We start from the raw sequence: 18,592 nt of genomic DNA on the forward strand, positions 1-18,592 counted from the left end.
AGGACCACACAGGGCTAAATGACTTCTCATGAACATCACTTTTTCAAGGCAGTACATTTATCTCATCATGTAAAGGAATGTATGATTGTCCAGTATCATTTATCTACTCCAGAACGTCCTGGATTGACAGAAACTTCCTCAACTCTCAACTGTGCCATCTTAATAAAATTAGATAACAAATGAGAGAGAGAGAGGGGGGTGTTAACTCCACTCACATAAACTAGGTCATTTCGAGACTAACATATGGTTCAATTTTATTTCAATAATTTGCTTGAGCCTAGAGGTCTTTAGCAGTGGGAGGAAAATGGGGGACCCAGAAATGATCACCACAAGATTGGACAGGCGACGTCAGGTACAACCGGGGAATCGAAACCATGCCAGTTGACTCAATGACAGACATTATGATACAGTGCACACATGCTAACCGTTCAGCATCCCAACACCCCTATTGGAATAAGAAATAAGTACATGTATTTATTATTGAAATATTTCATTGTACAAATATGTTCTTTGGTTAAAGTTTCAAAACAAGAAATGAAAATAACATATCAGGTAGATGTAAATATTTGATCAATGATAAAAATATAATCCTTTGAGAATAATTAGGTCAACTATAATTTGACCCACAAAAAGTTTTCTTGGGTTCATCTGACCATTTAAACTCTAAAAGGGAGCAAACAATTCTTAAATGAATTAAATTAATAGTAAAGAGGGGTGTGGCCTGATGTCAACTTACATACAGAGGTTTGGGAGTTATAAAATACCCCTAAAACAGGGCTTGGCTGCTAAAAAATATCACCATTTTTAAAATTAAAATGAACAAAATTATATTTTTGCAATTAATATTATAATGATAAATCAATTAAAATGAACACCTAATTATTACAATTAATATTATAATTATTCTAATATGTGAAATCAAAGTTAAACTCAACAATTTAAAATAATTGGAATAAACACAATTATTTATAAATCTAAAATGATTTTGAATACAATTATCTGCAAGGATAGAATTCTATTTTTACTATTCCAGTAGTCATGAAGAATTTAGTTTCGGAGAAACTTTTATTGGCTGTTTGAGATGTGTATATTGGCTGCAAAAAAATACATTATATTAAAAATTAAGGTAACAATAATCTTAATATTTGAAATCAAAACTAACTCAATTGTTCTTTCATTCTCTACACAGAGAACTATCTACTTTAAGAAAAGATCTCTGGCCTGAATGGCTGCCATATTCTAAAATATGTATACTATTTTGGGTGACCACTAATTTGTAATAGGGTTCTAACCCCTTCCACATCTGTCATACACAGAAACACTGAATAAACCTTTTCTATTTTATTATTATATGGAGGCATTTTAAATACTTTTTAAAATTCTTTAAGTATCCTTAGTGTTTTCGACTAAAATTGTTGATTTAGGAATTAGAATGTCGTCCAGCAAGCTTCATTTCTGTTCACAAGCGGAACTAATTGTAGACAGATGGCGTAAGTTCCAATCTGATTAAAATACAGATCTATATTTCATTTTTTATTTTATTTTATACTCTCGATAGCCTCCGCTACATAAAGATCTCACCAGTAGTAGTGGAAGGTTGTGTCAGGGGTCATACGACTTTTGATTTACTATTCAGCGTTGATGTTTCTACTGGGATACCCACAGTTCGGTTTCATTGGTTAATCCTTACGGGTTATATAACAACTCTTCCAGATCCTACTACTAGTGTAGTAAAGACAAGTAAAACGAAATTTTGAACTATAAAAAATGAAACGAAATAGGATCTGTGTTTTAATCAGATTGTGTAAGGTCTGTATGTAATTATTTAGCACAATAATTGAATGAACACATTAATTATACAACAAACACAAATATACTTAATACCATTATCTTCAAGGAAGAGTTTGGAAAAGGGGAGATAACTCAGGAACTAATACAATAGGGGTACTCGATCGAACGTTCCTGAATTAAATTCTCTCAATTCCAAAAATAGTGTCAATCGAATGAAAAGTAGAATTTCGGAATACAACGCATGTGCCGAGTGCCGACTGCATAAAAAAATATCTCAACCAATCATGACTGCTGAAACATATTTCTTACTTAAAATATGTCACAATTCTACTCACACTAACTCAGCTGTCGGGGCTGGCAGAACTGTGACTGGGTTGAATTCTGTATCACTTGATTGCAATCGAGCACCCCTAATGAGTTTCATTTGAATGACTTCTACCGTTTGAATTCAGGTCTTTATGGATGATATAGTTTGTGAGAGACTCTTATTGTTTGTTCGAGGTAAGTATCCTAGCTGCTAATATATTAACATATCACAATATCTAAAATTAATTAAACACAATTACATTTTTACAATTAAAATTATAATGATCTTAGCTGCTAATATATAAACATATCACAATATCTAAAATTAATTAAACATAATTACATTTTTACAATTAAAATTATAATGATATTAGTATTTGAAATCAAAACTAACTCAATAATTAAAGCAGCACAATAATTGAATGAACACAATAAACTCAAAGATACATCTGAATGGGTTCGGAAAAGGGGGGATAACTCAGGAATGAATACATTGGGACAGAATTGCAATCAAGTGAAGTGAAATTCAGTTCTGTCATTCCTAACAACAGAGGTGGTGTGAGTAGAATCATGATGTTATTAAACACAAGGAATATGTTTCAGCTGTCATGGTTGCTTGAGCAATTTTTTATGCAATCGGTGCATTCATTGTAGCCCGTAATCCCTCTTATCATCCAACTGTCACTATTTTGGGGATTGAGAGAGAGAGAGAGATGGGGTTTAACATCCACTCGACACAAACTAGGTTATTACGGGACTAATACATGGTTCAATTTTATTTTAATAATTCGCTTGCACACGTAGGGGTCTTTAGCAGTGGGAGGAAACCGGAGGACCTAGAGAAAACCCAGGAAATTGGAAAGGCGACCCTACTCCTTGTCACATAAAACCGGGGAATCAAAACCACGCCAGTTGACTCAATGACAGACCAAGACTTTGATTTGAAGACTATTAGTTAGAACAATAACTGAATGAACACAATAATATATACAACAAACATAGATACATATTGTACTTGAGACAAATATCTGCAATGAATGGGTCTTAAAAGGGGGGATAACTCAGGAAGGAATACTGTAGCAATATTGTCGTTGCGACCATATTATGTCATTGACCAATTATTATTTTCAAATTCATAGACAAGAAGCAGAGTAATATGATGGATGAAACAATATTGTTATATTTACAAATTATTCATTCCATGTTCCTAACCTAAAATATAGTAAGTACAGTATGCTGATTTTTTTTTTGATCCCTTAATGGAGTTATAGTTTAGTAAACAATATGGTCATCATTAACATTTTTCAAGGATAAGTTGTTATTGTTTTAAATACATTCAGAGTTAAACCAACCCCTAGATGATCAGGCCAAAACAAAAGATATGTAGTTGGATAGTAGTACGTTGATTTTGATTGGACGACAATTATCTGCAAGGAATGGATTCTATTTTTTCTATTGCGTTGTTAATGGATGCTTTAGTTTCTGAGAAACTTTTATTGGTTGTTTTAAGCTGAAGCTGTAAGAGCATCTGTTTTAAAACCTCGACACATCTCAATAACATGATAGATTTCACATGGACCGCACCTTGTTTCTTCTCCATAGTTCTAGATGTTCGAATTAGTTTATGATGCTGGAAGAATAAAAATCAGAGAAAACCTATACAAAAGTGAGCAAGGAGGGAGGGAGTGTGAGAGAGAGAGAGAGAGAGAGAGAGAGAGAGAGAGTAGTGGTCATAAATTTCTGCCAATAAAACAACCATGACGTCATTTTAGTCCTTCTGCTCATATTCTAGTCTATTAATTCTATGCACAGAAGACTAAAATGACGTCACAGTTTTGTACTGATGGAACGGCAGAAGTCGCTAACGTTGAAATTTACCGATGGCAGGTAAGATTGACATTCGGGATTGTGTTATGGAAAGGATATGTTGACATAGTTGCTTGCATTATCTAAAATATTTATGAAGCTTTTCCGGTGAGCTTTAATTTCCATAGTCCAGGTTTTGATCTGTGCTGGATTTAGAGAGGCTCTTGTCCATTCACATTATGAGGTCCCCCCCCCCCTCCCAATCCCCCGGACTACCGGAAGTCTTGTTTTAGGATAGAGATAGAAACTAGACTAGCGACACAAACTAGACTAGCTCATTTTGGAAGTAACATATGGTTCAATTTTATTTCAATAATTCACTAGCGTGTAGGGGTCTTTAGCAGTGGGAGAAAAACTGAGGACCCGGAGAAAACCCACGAGGTTGGACAGGCAACTCTACTCCTTGTCACGTAGAAGCAGGGAATGAAAACTTCGTCACTTGACCCAATGACAGATTTTCCAATCGAACGGGCATGCTATTAACCATTTGGCCACCCAACACCATGTACAGTTTTAAACACATTTGAGCAATCAGAGGATGATGATGGATGTTTAAGACTACAGGGTGTGTAAGCTAGACTTGTGACTGTCAAAAATATGATATAGGTAAATCCAGCATTGGTTTTGAGGTAATAAAACTATACATCAAGTTCCATCTCTCCCTTACCTTCATTTGTGACTTGATCATTTCTTGAACTAAATCTTCATGTTGGTCATAGTCTTCACCATCCAGTCGTAAACATAATGAAACATCTTTTTCTATTCTCTATAAAAGGTTTTATGTACAAATTTATTACGTATGGCTATAACTACTTTCAGAGTGTCTTTCCCTTCCAACACACACACTAAACTAATAGTTAGGATAAAATAAAATGGCGTTTAAAAAACCCATTTTATTTTGTTCTATGGAGAACCTTATTAAAATATAAATCTTTGATAGTAGGGAGAGAAATTGTGTTTAATACCCTTCGCAATAAATGATATTATACTAGCTAATTACAATATTTATGACTAATTAACACGTTTATAACTAATTACCAATCAATATTTACTATATTTATGACTAATTACCATGGTTATGACTATTTACTATATTTATGACCATTTACTATATTTATGACTCGTTACTCTGGGTTGGCTCAGAGAGTAAGACCCTGACTAGCTGATCAGGAGGTCCTGGGTTACTTCAAGGTGTTGTCCGAGAAAGTACCTTGGGTTTTTCCGGCATGGTTTCTCCTTGTCAGTGGTGCAGACAAGGAATAGTGCAAGTGATTCAGATGGGATGGAAAACTGACCCTTGATGGCTGTAATTCGAAATTGCGAAGAGGCCGTATTGCCACTGTCTGGGGAAAATTCCCCTCATAGCACACTGCTTGGCATATACCCATTTTCATTAGCCCAGAATAGTAGAATGTTCAACAGAGTTAAACCCCATTTCATTTCATTTCATTTTATTTACTATGGGAGAAATTCAATCAAATATATGTAATTACCTCTTCTGCAACCATTAATAATTTTGGTAGAAGTTCATCTAGATGATATTTACCACACAAATTAATAGTTTCATATATCAGTTGTCTTATATACACATGGCCACTGATAATAGACTGAAATATACACAAACAACACACATCTTACATACACTGATAATAGACTGAAATATACACAAACAACACATATCTTATATACACTGAAAACAGAGGGAAATAAACACAAGCAACATGTGTATCTTATATACACTGATAATAGACTGAAATATACACAAACCTATCTTATACACACTGATAATAGACTGAAATATACACAAAGAACACCTATCTTATATACACTGATAATACACTGAAATATACACAAACAACACATATCTTATATACACTGATAATAGACTGAAATATACACTACACAATAAACAACGTGTATCTTATGTTATATTTATAGCACTGCTTTCAAGAGTTAACAGGTTTAAGTCGATTTTAAAAGCTCACTAGAGCGATGTTGTACTGTTGTTTTTATCGACTATAAATAAACACTACTTGACATGACCTGAGGTCGAGGTGTTAAACCTGTTAATGAATGAGGTGTGCTATATATGACTTGTAATATTGTCACCTGCTCAACATGCTTGTTATTATTGCACAGAAAACCCACACCACTTGTCTATATTAGTTCTACTAAATCTGGCGTAATCCAGCAAAAGTGTGCAATAACACTGAAAATGTCTAGTTATTATTGCACAGTTATTAAGCTCCAACTCCAAAATTGGGATTTTTGAAAAAATTTCATTGTAAATTATTGTAATTGGGCTAGGCAAAGCAATAAATGACTGAAGATTCTCAACTTTTCAAAGATTTCAATTTTTTTCCCCCCAGGCTTACCTAAATTTTGTTTCATCTTATATGGCCGAATTACGTACATTTGTGTTTTGCCCTATATTTAGATTTCAATGGCATTGGTCAAGTTGTTTAGCAGACGAGGACATATTTTTTAACACCGTGTTGTGTCGCTTATACTGGTTTTAGCGAGGTAAGCAAGGTGTTATTTTCTCACTAAGGTGTTCATTTACATTGTTCAGGCGTTCACAGGGACTGACACGCGACCGTTTAGCAGTAAAAAGTTGCGTAGTAAAATTTTTTTGACAAGGATTCAATAGGACGGTTCCTGAACATACAGGGCGAGTGTAATGGTTTCCCCTTGACAGTGATGCAGGGAGGAGGGCCTGACAAGGACAGCTGTCTAGTCGTTCAGATGGGATGAAAAACCGAGGTCTTGTGTATACATTGCCGTGCACGTAAAAGATCCCTTGGCAGTTGGAATTCGATATAAGAGTAGACCATAGTGCCACTGACTGGCAAAATTTCCCTCATAGCACAATGTATGGTGTATGCCCGTCTTCATTAGCCCAGTAGGAGCAGAACAGTGGGACATTAAACCACATTTCATTTCATTTCATTAACTAAAAGAGAGTTATTTTGAACAATTGTAGTTTGGCAGATGGACCTACAGAAACAGCATTGAGAATACGTACATCCTTGTTCATAATTCTTTGTATAAACTCCAGGACTTCTGGCGGTGACGTCTGACTCAGTTGTTTACCCAATCGCCGAAATCGTGACATATTCTCCATATAATAGTCACATTTACTCTGAAAAAAAAAAACATGAAAACAAAATTTAATGAAAGACCTGATTTCAGTTCATGGTGTACTTTTTCTTGGGCATTTCTACATGTTATCGCCTGGGAAAAAGTCGGACTAATGCAAAAGTAATGGTACTGTGTCCATATTACTGTTGAAAACGTGTGCTGAAACACTGCGACAACACGTACATGGAAAACTGGCTTACAAATTATTCTTTCAGTTTTTATGTGTGGGCCATAACATAAATTTTAACATGAAATTTATCACCTATTGAATGAATATTAATATCTTGTACAATCAAACTTAGCACTTTCAAAACAATATAATAGTAAATGGAATGCAAAATGGTTAATATTTTGACATACTTCAGTCAGTTTGAGACTAAGATGTGGTAATTTTCTTTTCTAAGATCTGATGTACAATGCCTAGGAAGGTGTATTTTGCCCTGGTAGTGGCGTATCAAATTCCAAATGCCAAGGGTTCTTTTAGGTTAAAACCTGTACATACACTGTAACCTGGGTATCATTTAATCTTGTGTAATTAACATTAATTTCTTTCACATTCATTCAATATCAAATCTTTGTTTAAAGTTACAATTTCATATTTTCTAAGAAAGTCAAACCATAATTATTTCTATGTCTTTTGCTCAATAGGTTGTCAACTCACTATTATACGATCATAGCTGTCATTCTCACACTTAAAACTCATTTACATCGGAAATAATAACACAATTACCTCCCTTGTTTTCTATTCTCCACCATGGAGTAGCTATCTTCAAACGTTTGAATTTGAATATGAAAATGATATTTTTGCCAATTTCTCAACTGGCAATAGTGAATTATAGGATTAATAGGATTATTCTTTAACAAGGTAGGACTGTTTATGGATACCATCTATTTAAGGGCTTTATTTTAATACATTTTAAAATATGAAATTGTAACTTTAAAAATTCCTCAAAATCACCAAAAATCATCTAATTTGTCCAGTTTAAAGTTGACCATTCAATTTTGATAATGAGTGTCCAATTTACAAGCGTTTAATTTCTCGATTACTGGTAAAATAAAACATTTGATTATTGATGTATAATGATTAATTTTTGAACAGTGGTCCAGAAATTAAATATATGTAAATTAATCAAACGCTATCTTTGTCAGTCCCGGGATCCAGGCTTGAAAAATCAAAACAGTTCCTTTTGACCCATGCATATGGTGCAATTTTATTTCAATAATTCGCTTGCGCTTAGGAATCTTTAGCAGTGGGAGGAAACAGAAGGGCCTGGAGAAAAAACATGGTTTTGGATAGGCGACCCTACTCCTTGTCACATACAAACGGGGAATCGAAACCACAGACCTTATGATCCAAAGCGGATGTATTAACCATTTGGTCACCCAAACCCCAAACTAAAACAAACCTTAATATAACATTTAAACATGTTGGACTGTGTGTTGGTTTCTGGTTTAAGTCTTTTTAACTGCTGTGTGGATGTCACATGTTCGGTCAGATAATCAGCCAGATCTTCCTGTAATACGCAAGATAAAAACATTATGCATGTGACACAATGCTCCTGTCGGGAATCGAACCCATGACTCCAGGCATGGAATCGAACCGTGAGGTTCATTTTAAGTTTTGATTGGGTTGAGTCTTGCTTGCTGACTCTGTAAAGGCCAGGGTTTGGGTTCTATTCCTTCATTTCAGATGATGTGTATAGCAGCATCGCCATCAGATCCTGAAGAGAGAGAGAGAGAGAGAGACAAGATATTTTTCAAACATCATTTTATTAGCCAGGAAACAAAGCGCAACTACAATAGCACATTACATTCATGATACAAAAGTAGAGTTATCTCCCTTAAGACAGACCATGCCCTTATTATGTTCTTGACATATTCAAGGTGGACATTACTAATTACTCTATGCCTGTCACTAACTCTGCTTCAAAGATCTCAACTACATGTACAATGTTTGCCTTCATATTTATCACCATGTACAATTTGAAGAAAGGAATAAAGATAATTTAAATCCCTACTGCTGTTTACTTCTTTCACAACTGAGTCCAGTAATGACCTAGTTTGTGTCGAGTGGACGTTAAACCCCATTTCTCACTATTTCACAAATGAAACACCGCAGGACCATGCAGAACCACGTTGGAGACATCATAAATATGCATAATGTGTATAAAAGACTTGCGGTGCTGAGCAGAAAAACAATATGGTTTCCTGCCACTTGACATACACCTATTTGATGGATTATGCATCAAAAATCTTATACTTTTGTCATAGTGTTATTGTTAACACATTCCAACACATCTAGATAATGATATTATGCTCAGAAAATGTGTTGTTACAGTCATACATTACTGCAAAAACTAACATCCACAAGTGACCGTTTCCCACGTGACCAATTGCATGGTGTACAGCGCTTTACGGCTAAATTTTCTATCACTGATCAAAGAAAGGCCTTTACATGTAACCTCTTTTGGCGTATTATTTGGATTATCGCCCTTTTATTGTGGTTTTTATTAAATTTTAACTCTTGACCATTTTGCAACTTACTGCCTTTTACACATTCATATTCCATGTGGCATAGAGCAGATCATGACTTGTACTAGTATTACACAATGTTTTCTCTTGGTTATAATCCTGATTGTTTCTTTTTCAATTTTGATTGACAGTGCAGTGGACACTTACGGCTAGTTTCTGGATCCATTCACTTAACATGATATGTACGTTTTTCAATTACATACAGGATTAACAATAATGAAGTATATAAGATTATAAAAATACCCTAGAGAGAGAAAAGATAGTTTTCAAACATACAATTTATCAACTGAAACGAATAGCAACACACTCCTTAGTCTTGATTTACAAGACTCTAATTATGAACTAACCACAGGGCTTGGCTGGAGTAGGAATGCATGACACATCGTAACACATACAGTGTGCTATGAGGGAATTTTTCCTGGACGGTGGCGCTATGTCCTACTCTAATATCGAATTCCAACTGTTAAGAGTTTTCTTAAAGGGACTATCCCTTATTTGAACAGAGTCTCAAAAATAAAAGTCTGAGTATGTATGAAATTTAAACGCCAAAATATAGAGGAATGGTGTATTGACCGTATCTCAAAATTTCAGCTCAAAATATTGAGTCGTTTGGACGTGACCGTCAAAACTGCTTATCCGGACACGTAACCCTTTTAAGGTTTCGGGTCAATTTTTTCGTTGGGAGACCTGATAATCGATTCCCATTCATTGAGAGGTCTATACAGTGAATGACCCAAATGCTGTACTTGATAATGAAAGGTAAATTTCACCTTCACATTATTTTTATACAAAAAATGTCTGTTTTTATCTAGACACCGAATAATACAGCTTGGGACACCGGTCTCCATTTCCAGATTGAGACTGACGGGTTTCAGTTATTTGAAAACTTATCACATATATTGAGTTAGTTGCTCGGCCCTTAGGTAGAGGATTTTAAGGGATTTTAAAACAAAATTAAACAGTTTTTTTCTCCAAAACATTATCGGGATTAGCCCTTTAAGTGTACATGGGACCTCAGTTTTTTGTCCTATATGTACGACTGCACTGTTAATGGGGGGGGGGGCACACCAGAAAATCGTAATAAACTTTCTGGACCAACACTGGGGTCGAGAAGTGTCAATATGGAGCATTACCTGAGCCTTGGCTAATGTTTTCATGTTACTTTTCCCATTTTGACCTCCGCCTCCTCGACTGTTATTGTTCAGTGATGATACTATCAATTCATACTGAAATTACAAATTACAATAAAAAACATTGCACATTGATATAAATTAATGTGAAAGAAATTAGTGCTAGATACACAAGAATAAATGATACCTGGGTAACAGTGCTAGGTCATTTTGGGAAAAACATACGGTTCAATTTTATTTCAATAATTCGCATGCCCGTAGGGGTCTTTAGCAGTTGTTGATATACATGTAATGACACCTATGCCAAGTTTGACATTCTACCTCAATTAGAAGGAGAGTTATTGTGTTCCAAAGTCTTGACAAATCAGACTGAAGTCTTTACTTTGCCTAAGCAGAAAATGCTCAGCATCAAACTTTGATAAGGTATTGATATAATGAAACTATAAATGAGGTTTCGCCACAATCACTTAACTTGAATCAAAAGCTGTCGAGTTCCAAAGTCTTGACCAATCAAATTGCTTATCGCTGTGCATACCCTGAACTTAGTCAAAGTATTAATATAATGTGATAAAACTACACACCAAGTTTCATCATTCTCACTTAAATTAGAACCAAAGTTATCATGTCCCAAAGTATCAACCATTCAAGTTGCTTATGTCTTCGAACTCCATCATGGCATTCACCTAGAGAATGCCTACACCAAGTTTGAACATTCTACCTCAATTAGAAAAAGAGTTATTGTGTCCAAACAAATTGTGACGGATGACAGGGGACAATTGATTATGTGATAAGTCTCAAAAGATTATACTTTGTTGAATTATAAACTTTGGTTATTTTGTGTCTAACATAATGAACACTTAAAAAATGTCCTTAGAGATCAATTTCCTGGTGCAACAAAACAAAAAAATATGTCAAATTGAGAAGTGAACCTCTGGTAAATGAACATTAATCTTTTCTTCCACACCATGAAATTTCTCGTGTAATATGAGCAACTTTGAAAGAAAATCGTTGTCTGTCGTTGTTATTTCAGTTTGCTGATATCTGGCTACCTGTTTGGTCTCCAACAGATCACGACAGGTACCACAAACTCTCAGTTGAAGACTGACTTCTGGTTCAACAGCGGGACACTGTAATACAATTAATGATCATAGAAACAAATAACCACGAGCTAGTCTCAAAATGACATGTACAAGTGTACTAAGCACTAGGAACCGATTATAACGACATCGCAACCATCTTGGAATTGTCACAATTTGTGATGTAATATCAAAAATTAAGTGCTTCAATTGATGCACAATTGTGCAAGATACAAACATGCAGAGTTGATCGTAGATGAATTAGCAGAGACTTAGTCTTTTATTTGATGAGCGTCATTCCCAAGAACAAATTGAGTAGTAGTTGGGGATCAGTTCCTGGTCCTGGCCCTTGACATCTAATGCAAAAGTATGATCTGTAAAAGTAAACCTGCGGCAGCCACACAGGATACGCCCACATTTTGCAAGGGACTGAGACTTTTGGAATATAAAGATATGTTTTAAGTTTCATCAAAATCGCATAAACATTGTGACCTCTCGAGGGTCCATAACCTTTGAATTACATGCTTATACACAATTTGCGTACAAAGAGCGGCCATTTTGTTGGAAGTTTTATTTCTCGTTTTTCTCGAAATTCCAATTCAACCTTCATTATTGTGGAATGGTAATATATCTGAACGGTTTTTAAAATCGGAAAAAAAAAAATTGTGACATCTAGAGAATCCACAAGCTAAAAATGTAATTTTTCGACCAATCAGGGGCCATAATCCAAGAAGTTACATTTGGACATGTGTGATTATCAAACCTTGATATACCTTATTTTTACACTATTTGCTTTCGAGGGGCGACCATTATGTCCGTCAATTTTTGCGAAAGTCGAATTCAGGAAGTTACGATCCGATATGCGCGAATATCGAAAGGAACCAAGGTCTTTGGGATATAAACATGGATTCCAAGTTTCATCAAATTGGATGAAAATTGTGACCTCTAGAGGGTCCACAACTTTGATATACCATATTTTACACTATTTGCGTACAAGGGACGGCCATTTTCTCCAGCAGTTTTGGTCCGAATTTCATTAAATTCAAACTCAACCATTATCAGGGTGTAACAGTGATATACTAAAACTTTTTTTTTTTAAATCGGATAAAAATTGTGACCTCTAGATGGACCTCAAGCTAAAAACACGATTTTTCGTACAATCAGGGGCCATAATCCATGAAGTTATGGTCCGATACATGCCAATATCGAAAGGAACTTAGATCTTTGGGAGATAGACCTATATTTTAAGTTTCGTCAAAATTGGATAAAAATTGTGACCTGTAGAGTGTCCACAAACAAATTGTGGATGGACGAACAGGGGCGACGACAATATATGTCCATATGAAAATGCGGGCGTATAAATATAAATAATATAAATTCTCAAATATCAACTTCTCGGGATTAGCACATTGCAATTTGCAGCTTCTATATGCCACCAACCTACTTCATCTATCACTAAATGATGACTGTATTCTTAAGATACGGTTTTCAGTTCACTTGCACCAACGTCACCTATAAGCCATGCAGTGTGCTATGAAGGGAATTTTGTCTCTCGTACTTCGTTATACCTTACACTTATTTTGACTTCCAACTTTTATGGGATCTTTAATAACATTCTGTCAAAGTCTATGATTGAATTTTTTCCTGTCAGTGGTGCTATGGCCCACTCTTATTTTGAATTCCAACTGTCAGGGCATCTTTAACGTTGTGCCAAAGGTACATGAATTTGACCCTGGAGGCAGCACTATTGCCTACTTTTATTCTGATTTCCAGTGGTTCGGATTGGACAAAAAACTGAGGTCTAGTGTACACATTGGCGTGCACGTAAAAGATCCTTGACAGTTGGAAATCGATATAAGAGTAGACTGTAGCGCTGCTGTCTGGGCAAAATTTCCATCATAGCACACTGAATGGCGTATGTCTGTCTTCATTAGCCCAGTCGGAGCATAACAGTAGGACGTTAAACCCCATTCATTTCATTTCATCCAATTTGGTTATCAAGGGAAATAACCTACCCCAACTATTTTGATGATAACTAGTTCGGGTTCAGCATACTCATCTTCATCTGGTATAAAAACCAACAAATCTTTACTTGAACATGATTTACAGACCACCACCCCACATACAGTACAACTATACTTCGACCGTAATAAATTAAAGTCACTTGAACAAGTAGCACACTTACTACTCATATTTTCTTGCTGTAAATACACAATGATAAATTATATAAACTAGTGGCCCAGGCACCTAATAAATTAAACCAAATATATAAAATAAGAGGCCCTGGGACCTAATTCAAGTAACAATTTTAATAATTTAAAAATATATTATGGGAGATTAGATGAAGAGCTGGCAGTTCTCACTATAATAGTTAAAAACTAGATAATGTAAAGTCAAATTGATCCACTCTGAACCAAGATTTTAGCAATTAAATATTTACGACCTAGCGTCAATCATCATTACTAAAGTCAGTACGATAAAAAAAACAGTCTCGATTATCCATTTCATGATTAAATCATGAATGGAAGTTGAGCAGCAAATGGGATCCTAATCCAGTAAATATCACAGGCTAGAGTTGACATTGAGATTTGATTATGGCCTGGATAAGTTAATTAATGTCTAATTAATAATTTAGATAACATTTCAGACCTAAAGAAAGACCTGCAATAGGCAGATTTAGCTCTTGCATAATGCATGTTTAAATAATGCATACCGGTGTAAATTTCATACAGATCATATAACTTTTGTCATTCGCACATTCACAAGGTTCGCAAAGTAAAACAAGGGTCATAACTCTAGAAGTAATTTACAGAAATTGCTGAAATTCAATAGACATCCGTTTCACAAATTCATATGATACATATCAATTTCATACCTATCAGATGATAACTTGCATCAATCGAGCATTAACAAGGTTAAACAAAGTCAAACAAGGGCCATAACTCTAGAAGTAATTATTGTAAATTCCTGAAATTCAATAGGCTTCGTGGTTTCACTAATCTAAATGATGCATAAAATTTCATACAGATCGGCAGATAACTTTTAAGAGCGTTCACAAGGTTCAACAAAGTGAAACAAGGGCCATAACTCTAGACATAATAAACGGAAATTGCTGAAATTCAATAAGTTTCTTCATTTCACTAATTTACATAATGCATATAAATTTCACAAAGATTGGACAATCACTGTTGGCGTTAGAGCGTTCACAAGGTTCAACAAAGTGAAACATAGGGAATAACTCTAGACGTAATAAACAGAATTTGCTGAAATTCAATCAGATTCTTCTTTTTACTAATTCAAATGACACATATAAATTTCATACAGAACGGCAGATAACTTTTGATGTTAGTGCGTTCACAAGGTTCAACAAGGGCCATAGCTCTGGAAGTTATTAACGGAAATAGCTGAAATTCAATAGGCTTTTTTGTTTCACTAATTTAAATAATGCATATAAATTTCAGAAAGATTGGATAATAACTTTTGGCGTTAGAGCGTTCACAAGTTTCAATAAAATGAAACAAGGGCCATAACTCTTGAAGTAATTAACAGAAATTGCTTAAATTCAATAGGCTTCTTCATTTTACTAATTTAAATAATCCATATAAATTTCACAAAGACGGATGATAACTTTTGGCATTAGATAGAGCATTCACAAGGTTCAACAAAGTGAAACAACAGCCATAACTCTAGATGTAATAAACGAAAATTGCTGAAATTCAATAGGATTTTTCTTTTTACTAATGTAAATGACACATATAAATTTCATACAGATCGGCAGATAACTTGTACAATATTTTGACGGGAATTTTTCCTATGATATATAATTCTTGATCTCCTGAATAGTTTGTGAAAACAGGGATTTGACCTTCTGACGCTGCAGCAACAATAACTTACTATCCATATTGACGATTTCTGCCAGTCAGGTTTTGCCACCATGCTTCTCATTTCTTGCAGTGTTCGTTTGACCTCTGACCTTGTGATGTTGTTCTTAAAACCCTGGATCAACCTCTGACATTCTGTGTCCAGGTTCAGTCGGCTTCGTCTTGATCTCGTCTGCTGACCATTGGCTAAAGCCCACCGATTATTCTGACCAGCAACTCGAAATTGTTTGAAGTCACTCAACCAGCTTCTCTGGACCCCCTCGGTAACTTTCCCCTCTTCATAGCAACAAAAACACACCTAGAATAGTAAATATTTCATTACAAAAAAGGTAGCTTGAGTGGTGCAGTCACAAAATGATTTGTATCACTATTCATAACCAGGTCAATATTTACGAAGAAAACAACAGGATAAATGAATAATTGATATTTTACTATCGAAATGTTCGTTTGTCTACTTGTGACTGACAGATCAAAATAAGGACTAAAACAATTTAAGGATGTTTGTGTACCTATGGATGATGTGTGATGTGGATAATTAAGAGTGACAGGTTTAGTTACTGAGGCCACAAAAATAACTTAAAAAAAAAAAAATCGCTAAACATCGATTCAGTGTCTCCTGATTAATACGCGAATTGTTAGAAGGTGAATAGCGATACATCCATTCAAAGATATATATCGTGCCACCACTAGTTGCCAGCCAATGAATTATACAACCACAACAGATTTAATGATTATGAAAGACCTGCAATAGGTAGTCTCGGTCACTCAGAACCTTGTAGTCTTCAATGTCAACATTTGACAAAAAAGTTCCATTGCCCATGCGAAACCAGGAGTTGTTTTTTTTTTTGTTTTTTGTGGTTGATTATCCAGTATTTTTTGCCATGTCAAGTAAGAGTTGCATCCCTTCCCGAAATAAATCCCATAATTCATGCATTATTAAAAACAAACATGAATTTTGACGACAAATTAGGATTAATTAAATGGTTGCCAGGCAACGAAACATATGTCCACAGCAGCTAAATCGTCCAGGCAGTCAACAAGAGTTGTCGCAAATTTTTACTTTTGTCAGTAATGAAACATTTATAATACACTAAAATCTGATTAAGAGTAACAACTCATTAAGTAATTATCAGAAAATCATTAGAATTTGTTTGGCCCATGCTAACGTTTAGTATACAAAACACTTAAACATGCATTATGCAAGAGCTAAATCTGGCTATTGCAGGTCTTTCTTTAGGCCTGAAATGTTATCTAAACTATTAATTAGACATTTATGAACATGAAAAGACCTTAATCAACTCTCAATGGCATCTTATGTGGCGGATTTTCATTGGATTTTATTTAGTTCTGCTGCTCAGCGCTCATTCATGATTAAATCCAAAAGTGGATAACCAAGTTTTCAGCATATCCCCTTTATATTATCTAGTTTTTAACTATTATAGTTAGAACTGGCAACTCTTAATCTCACCTTCCATAATGTATCTTTAATATCATGGATTTAGCTGTTCAAGTTATCAAAAATCATTGAAAATCAATATACTTGTTCGTCTCAAGACCGTAAACTCTGTGTATCAATCTAAAGTCTATCGAAACGATTATATATAGGCGTAAACACAGTGTATAAATATAAAATCAATCAAATGATATCTATGGTATCTAAAGAAAGCTTGTGGACGAACCCATTTTAATAGTTCCCTTGATTTCTTCGAAAGGCGTGGGACAAAAATAAAAAATTAAAAGAAGAAAAAGAGCACACTATTAGAAATACTAATTGATTAACGACCTTGTAAGATTTTCCATCTGGATCAGGATTGGCTAATTTATTTAGTTTACGTTGATATTTCACACAATTAAAACAAAACACTTCTCCACATCTACAATAAAATATATAGAATATAAACAGGTTTAATCACTTTCCCATATCTAAAAAATAAACCTGAGAAAATATATATAGACAGGCTTAATCACATTCACACAGAAAATATAAACAGGCTTAATCACTTTTACAAAGGAAATATAAACAGGCTTAATCACTTTCACACAGAAAATATAAACAGGCTTAATCACTCTCAGAGAGAAAATCAATTTCTTTATTTCTATATATCATCGGAATGACTTTACACTCAACTCTACTCATTGTTAACATGAATATTCATGACCTTTATATATATGAATAGTAATGAGTTGTGTGTGTGCACAACCATAGACTTAGTTGTTATGGTAAAGCATGCACTTGTCTTCTGTACAACCATGGGATCAGGGCTGCTGACAACCGGTATCACAGCGCCGTTTGCAATACATATTTTGTCTGTTGCTAATCAAAAATTAAAATCGACCGTTTTTGATTCACAGTAACTGCGAATCATTAATACGCCTGTCATTTTGGATATTGACACAAAGATTTATCCACATTTTGAAGACTAGAAGGCTTCCTCAACACTTTCAACATGTATTAAAATGTCAAATAAAATTTTATGAAGAAAACTGAATTCTCCGCGTGACAAGTTCTTCTCAAGCTACCCAGACACAATTCATTATACTATATAATACAGGGACATAACTCTATGAATAGGCACTATTAAACCGGAAATAGGGAATCAATTAGTACCATTCAAGCTGCGAGACATAAATCCAGCGTATTCCCCACGTATTGTAAATAAAATATAAAAAAATAAATACTGGTACATCAAAGTAAGAATTCCCGTAAAATATTATTGTTTATATCGCGTCAGTCTAGTTAATCGAATTTATTCATTAATATTCAGGTGTGTCCGATTGAACAAAAATAGTAGCACACGATACAAAGCAGACGAAATTGTTTTCTAACGAAGAAATAACAATTAAAATGAGTGGGGCTTCGGAAGCCACT

General features: G+C 34.7%; 1 protein-coding gene across 3 annotated transcripts in view; it reads right to left on the minus strand.

The window, feature by feature from the left end:
• Window positions 1-1,621: 1,621 nt before the first annotated feature.
• Window positions 1,622-18,592, minus strand: part of LOC126808899 (uncharacterized) — a 31,603-nt gene continuing 14,632 nt past the window's right edge. For all 3 annotated transcript variants that reach the window (XM_050533956.2, XM_050533954.2, XM_050533957.1), the window contains 10 exons: window positions 17,507-17,597; window positions 15,737-16,021; window positions 13,858-14,043; window positions 11,696-11,893; window positions 10,770-10,862; window positions 8,511-8,618; window positions 6,989-7,105; window positions 5,457-5,570; window positions 4,631-4,729; window positions 1,622-3,727 (listed from right to left, as the gene is read on the minus strand). In XM_050533956.2, the coding sequence (XP_050389913.1) occupies window positions 3,521-3,727; window positions 4,631-4,729; window positions 5,457-5,570; window positions 6,989-7,105; window positions 8,511-8,618; window positions 10,770-10,862; window positions 11,696-11,893; window positions 13,858-14,043; window positions 15,737-16,021; window positions 17,507-17,597 (1,498 nt within the window). In that variant the 3' untranslated portion in view covers window positions 1,622-3,520. The remainder of the gene's footprint in view (window positions 3,728-4,630; window positions 4,730-5,456; window positions 5,571-6,988; window positions 7,106-8,510; window positions 8,619-10,769; window positions 10,863-11,695; window positions 11,894-13,857; window positions 14,044-15,736; window positions 16,022-17,506; window positions 17,598-18,592) is intronic.

Source organism: Patella vulgata, chromosome 1 (assembly GCF_932274485.2).
Source record: "Patella vulgata chromosome 1, xgPatVulg1.2, whole genome shotgun sequence".
NCBI classification, from domain to species: domain Eukaryota; kingdom Metazoa; phylum Mollusca; class Gastropoda; family Patellidae; genus Patella; species Patella vulgata.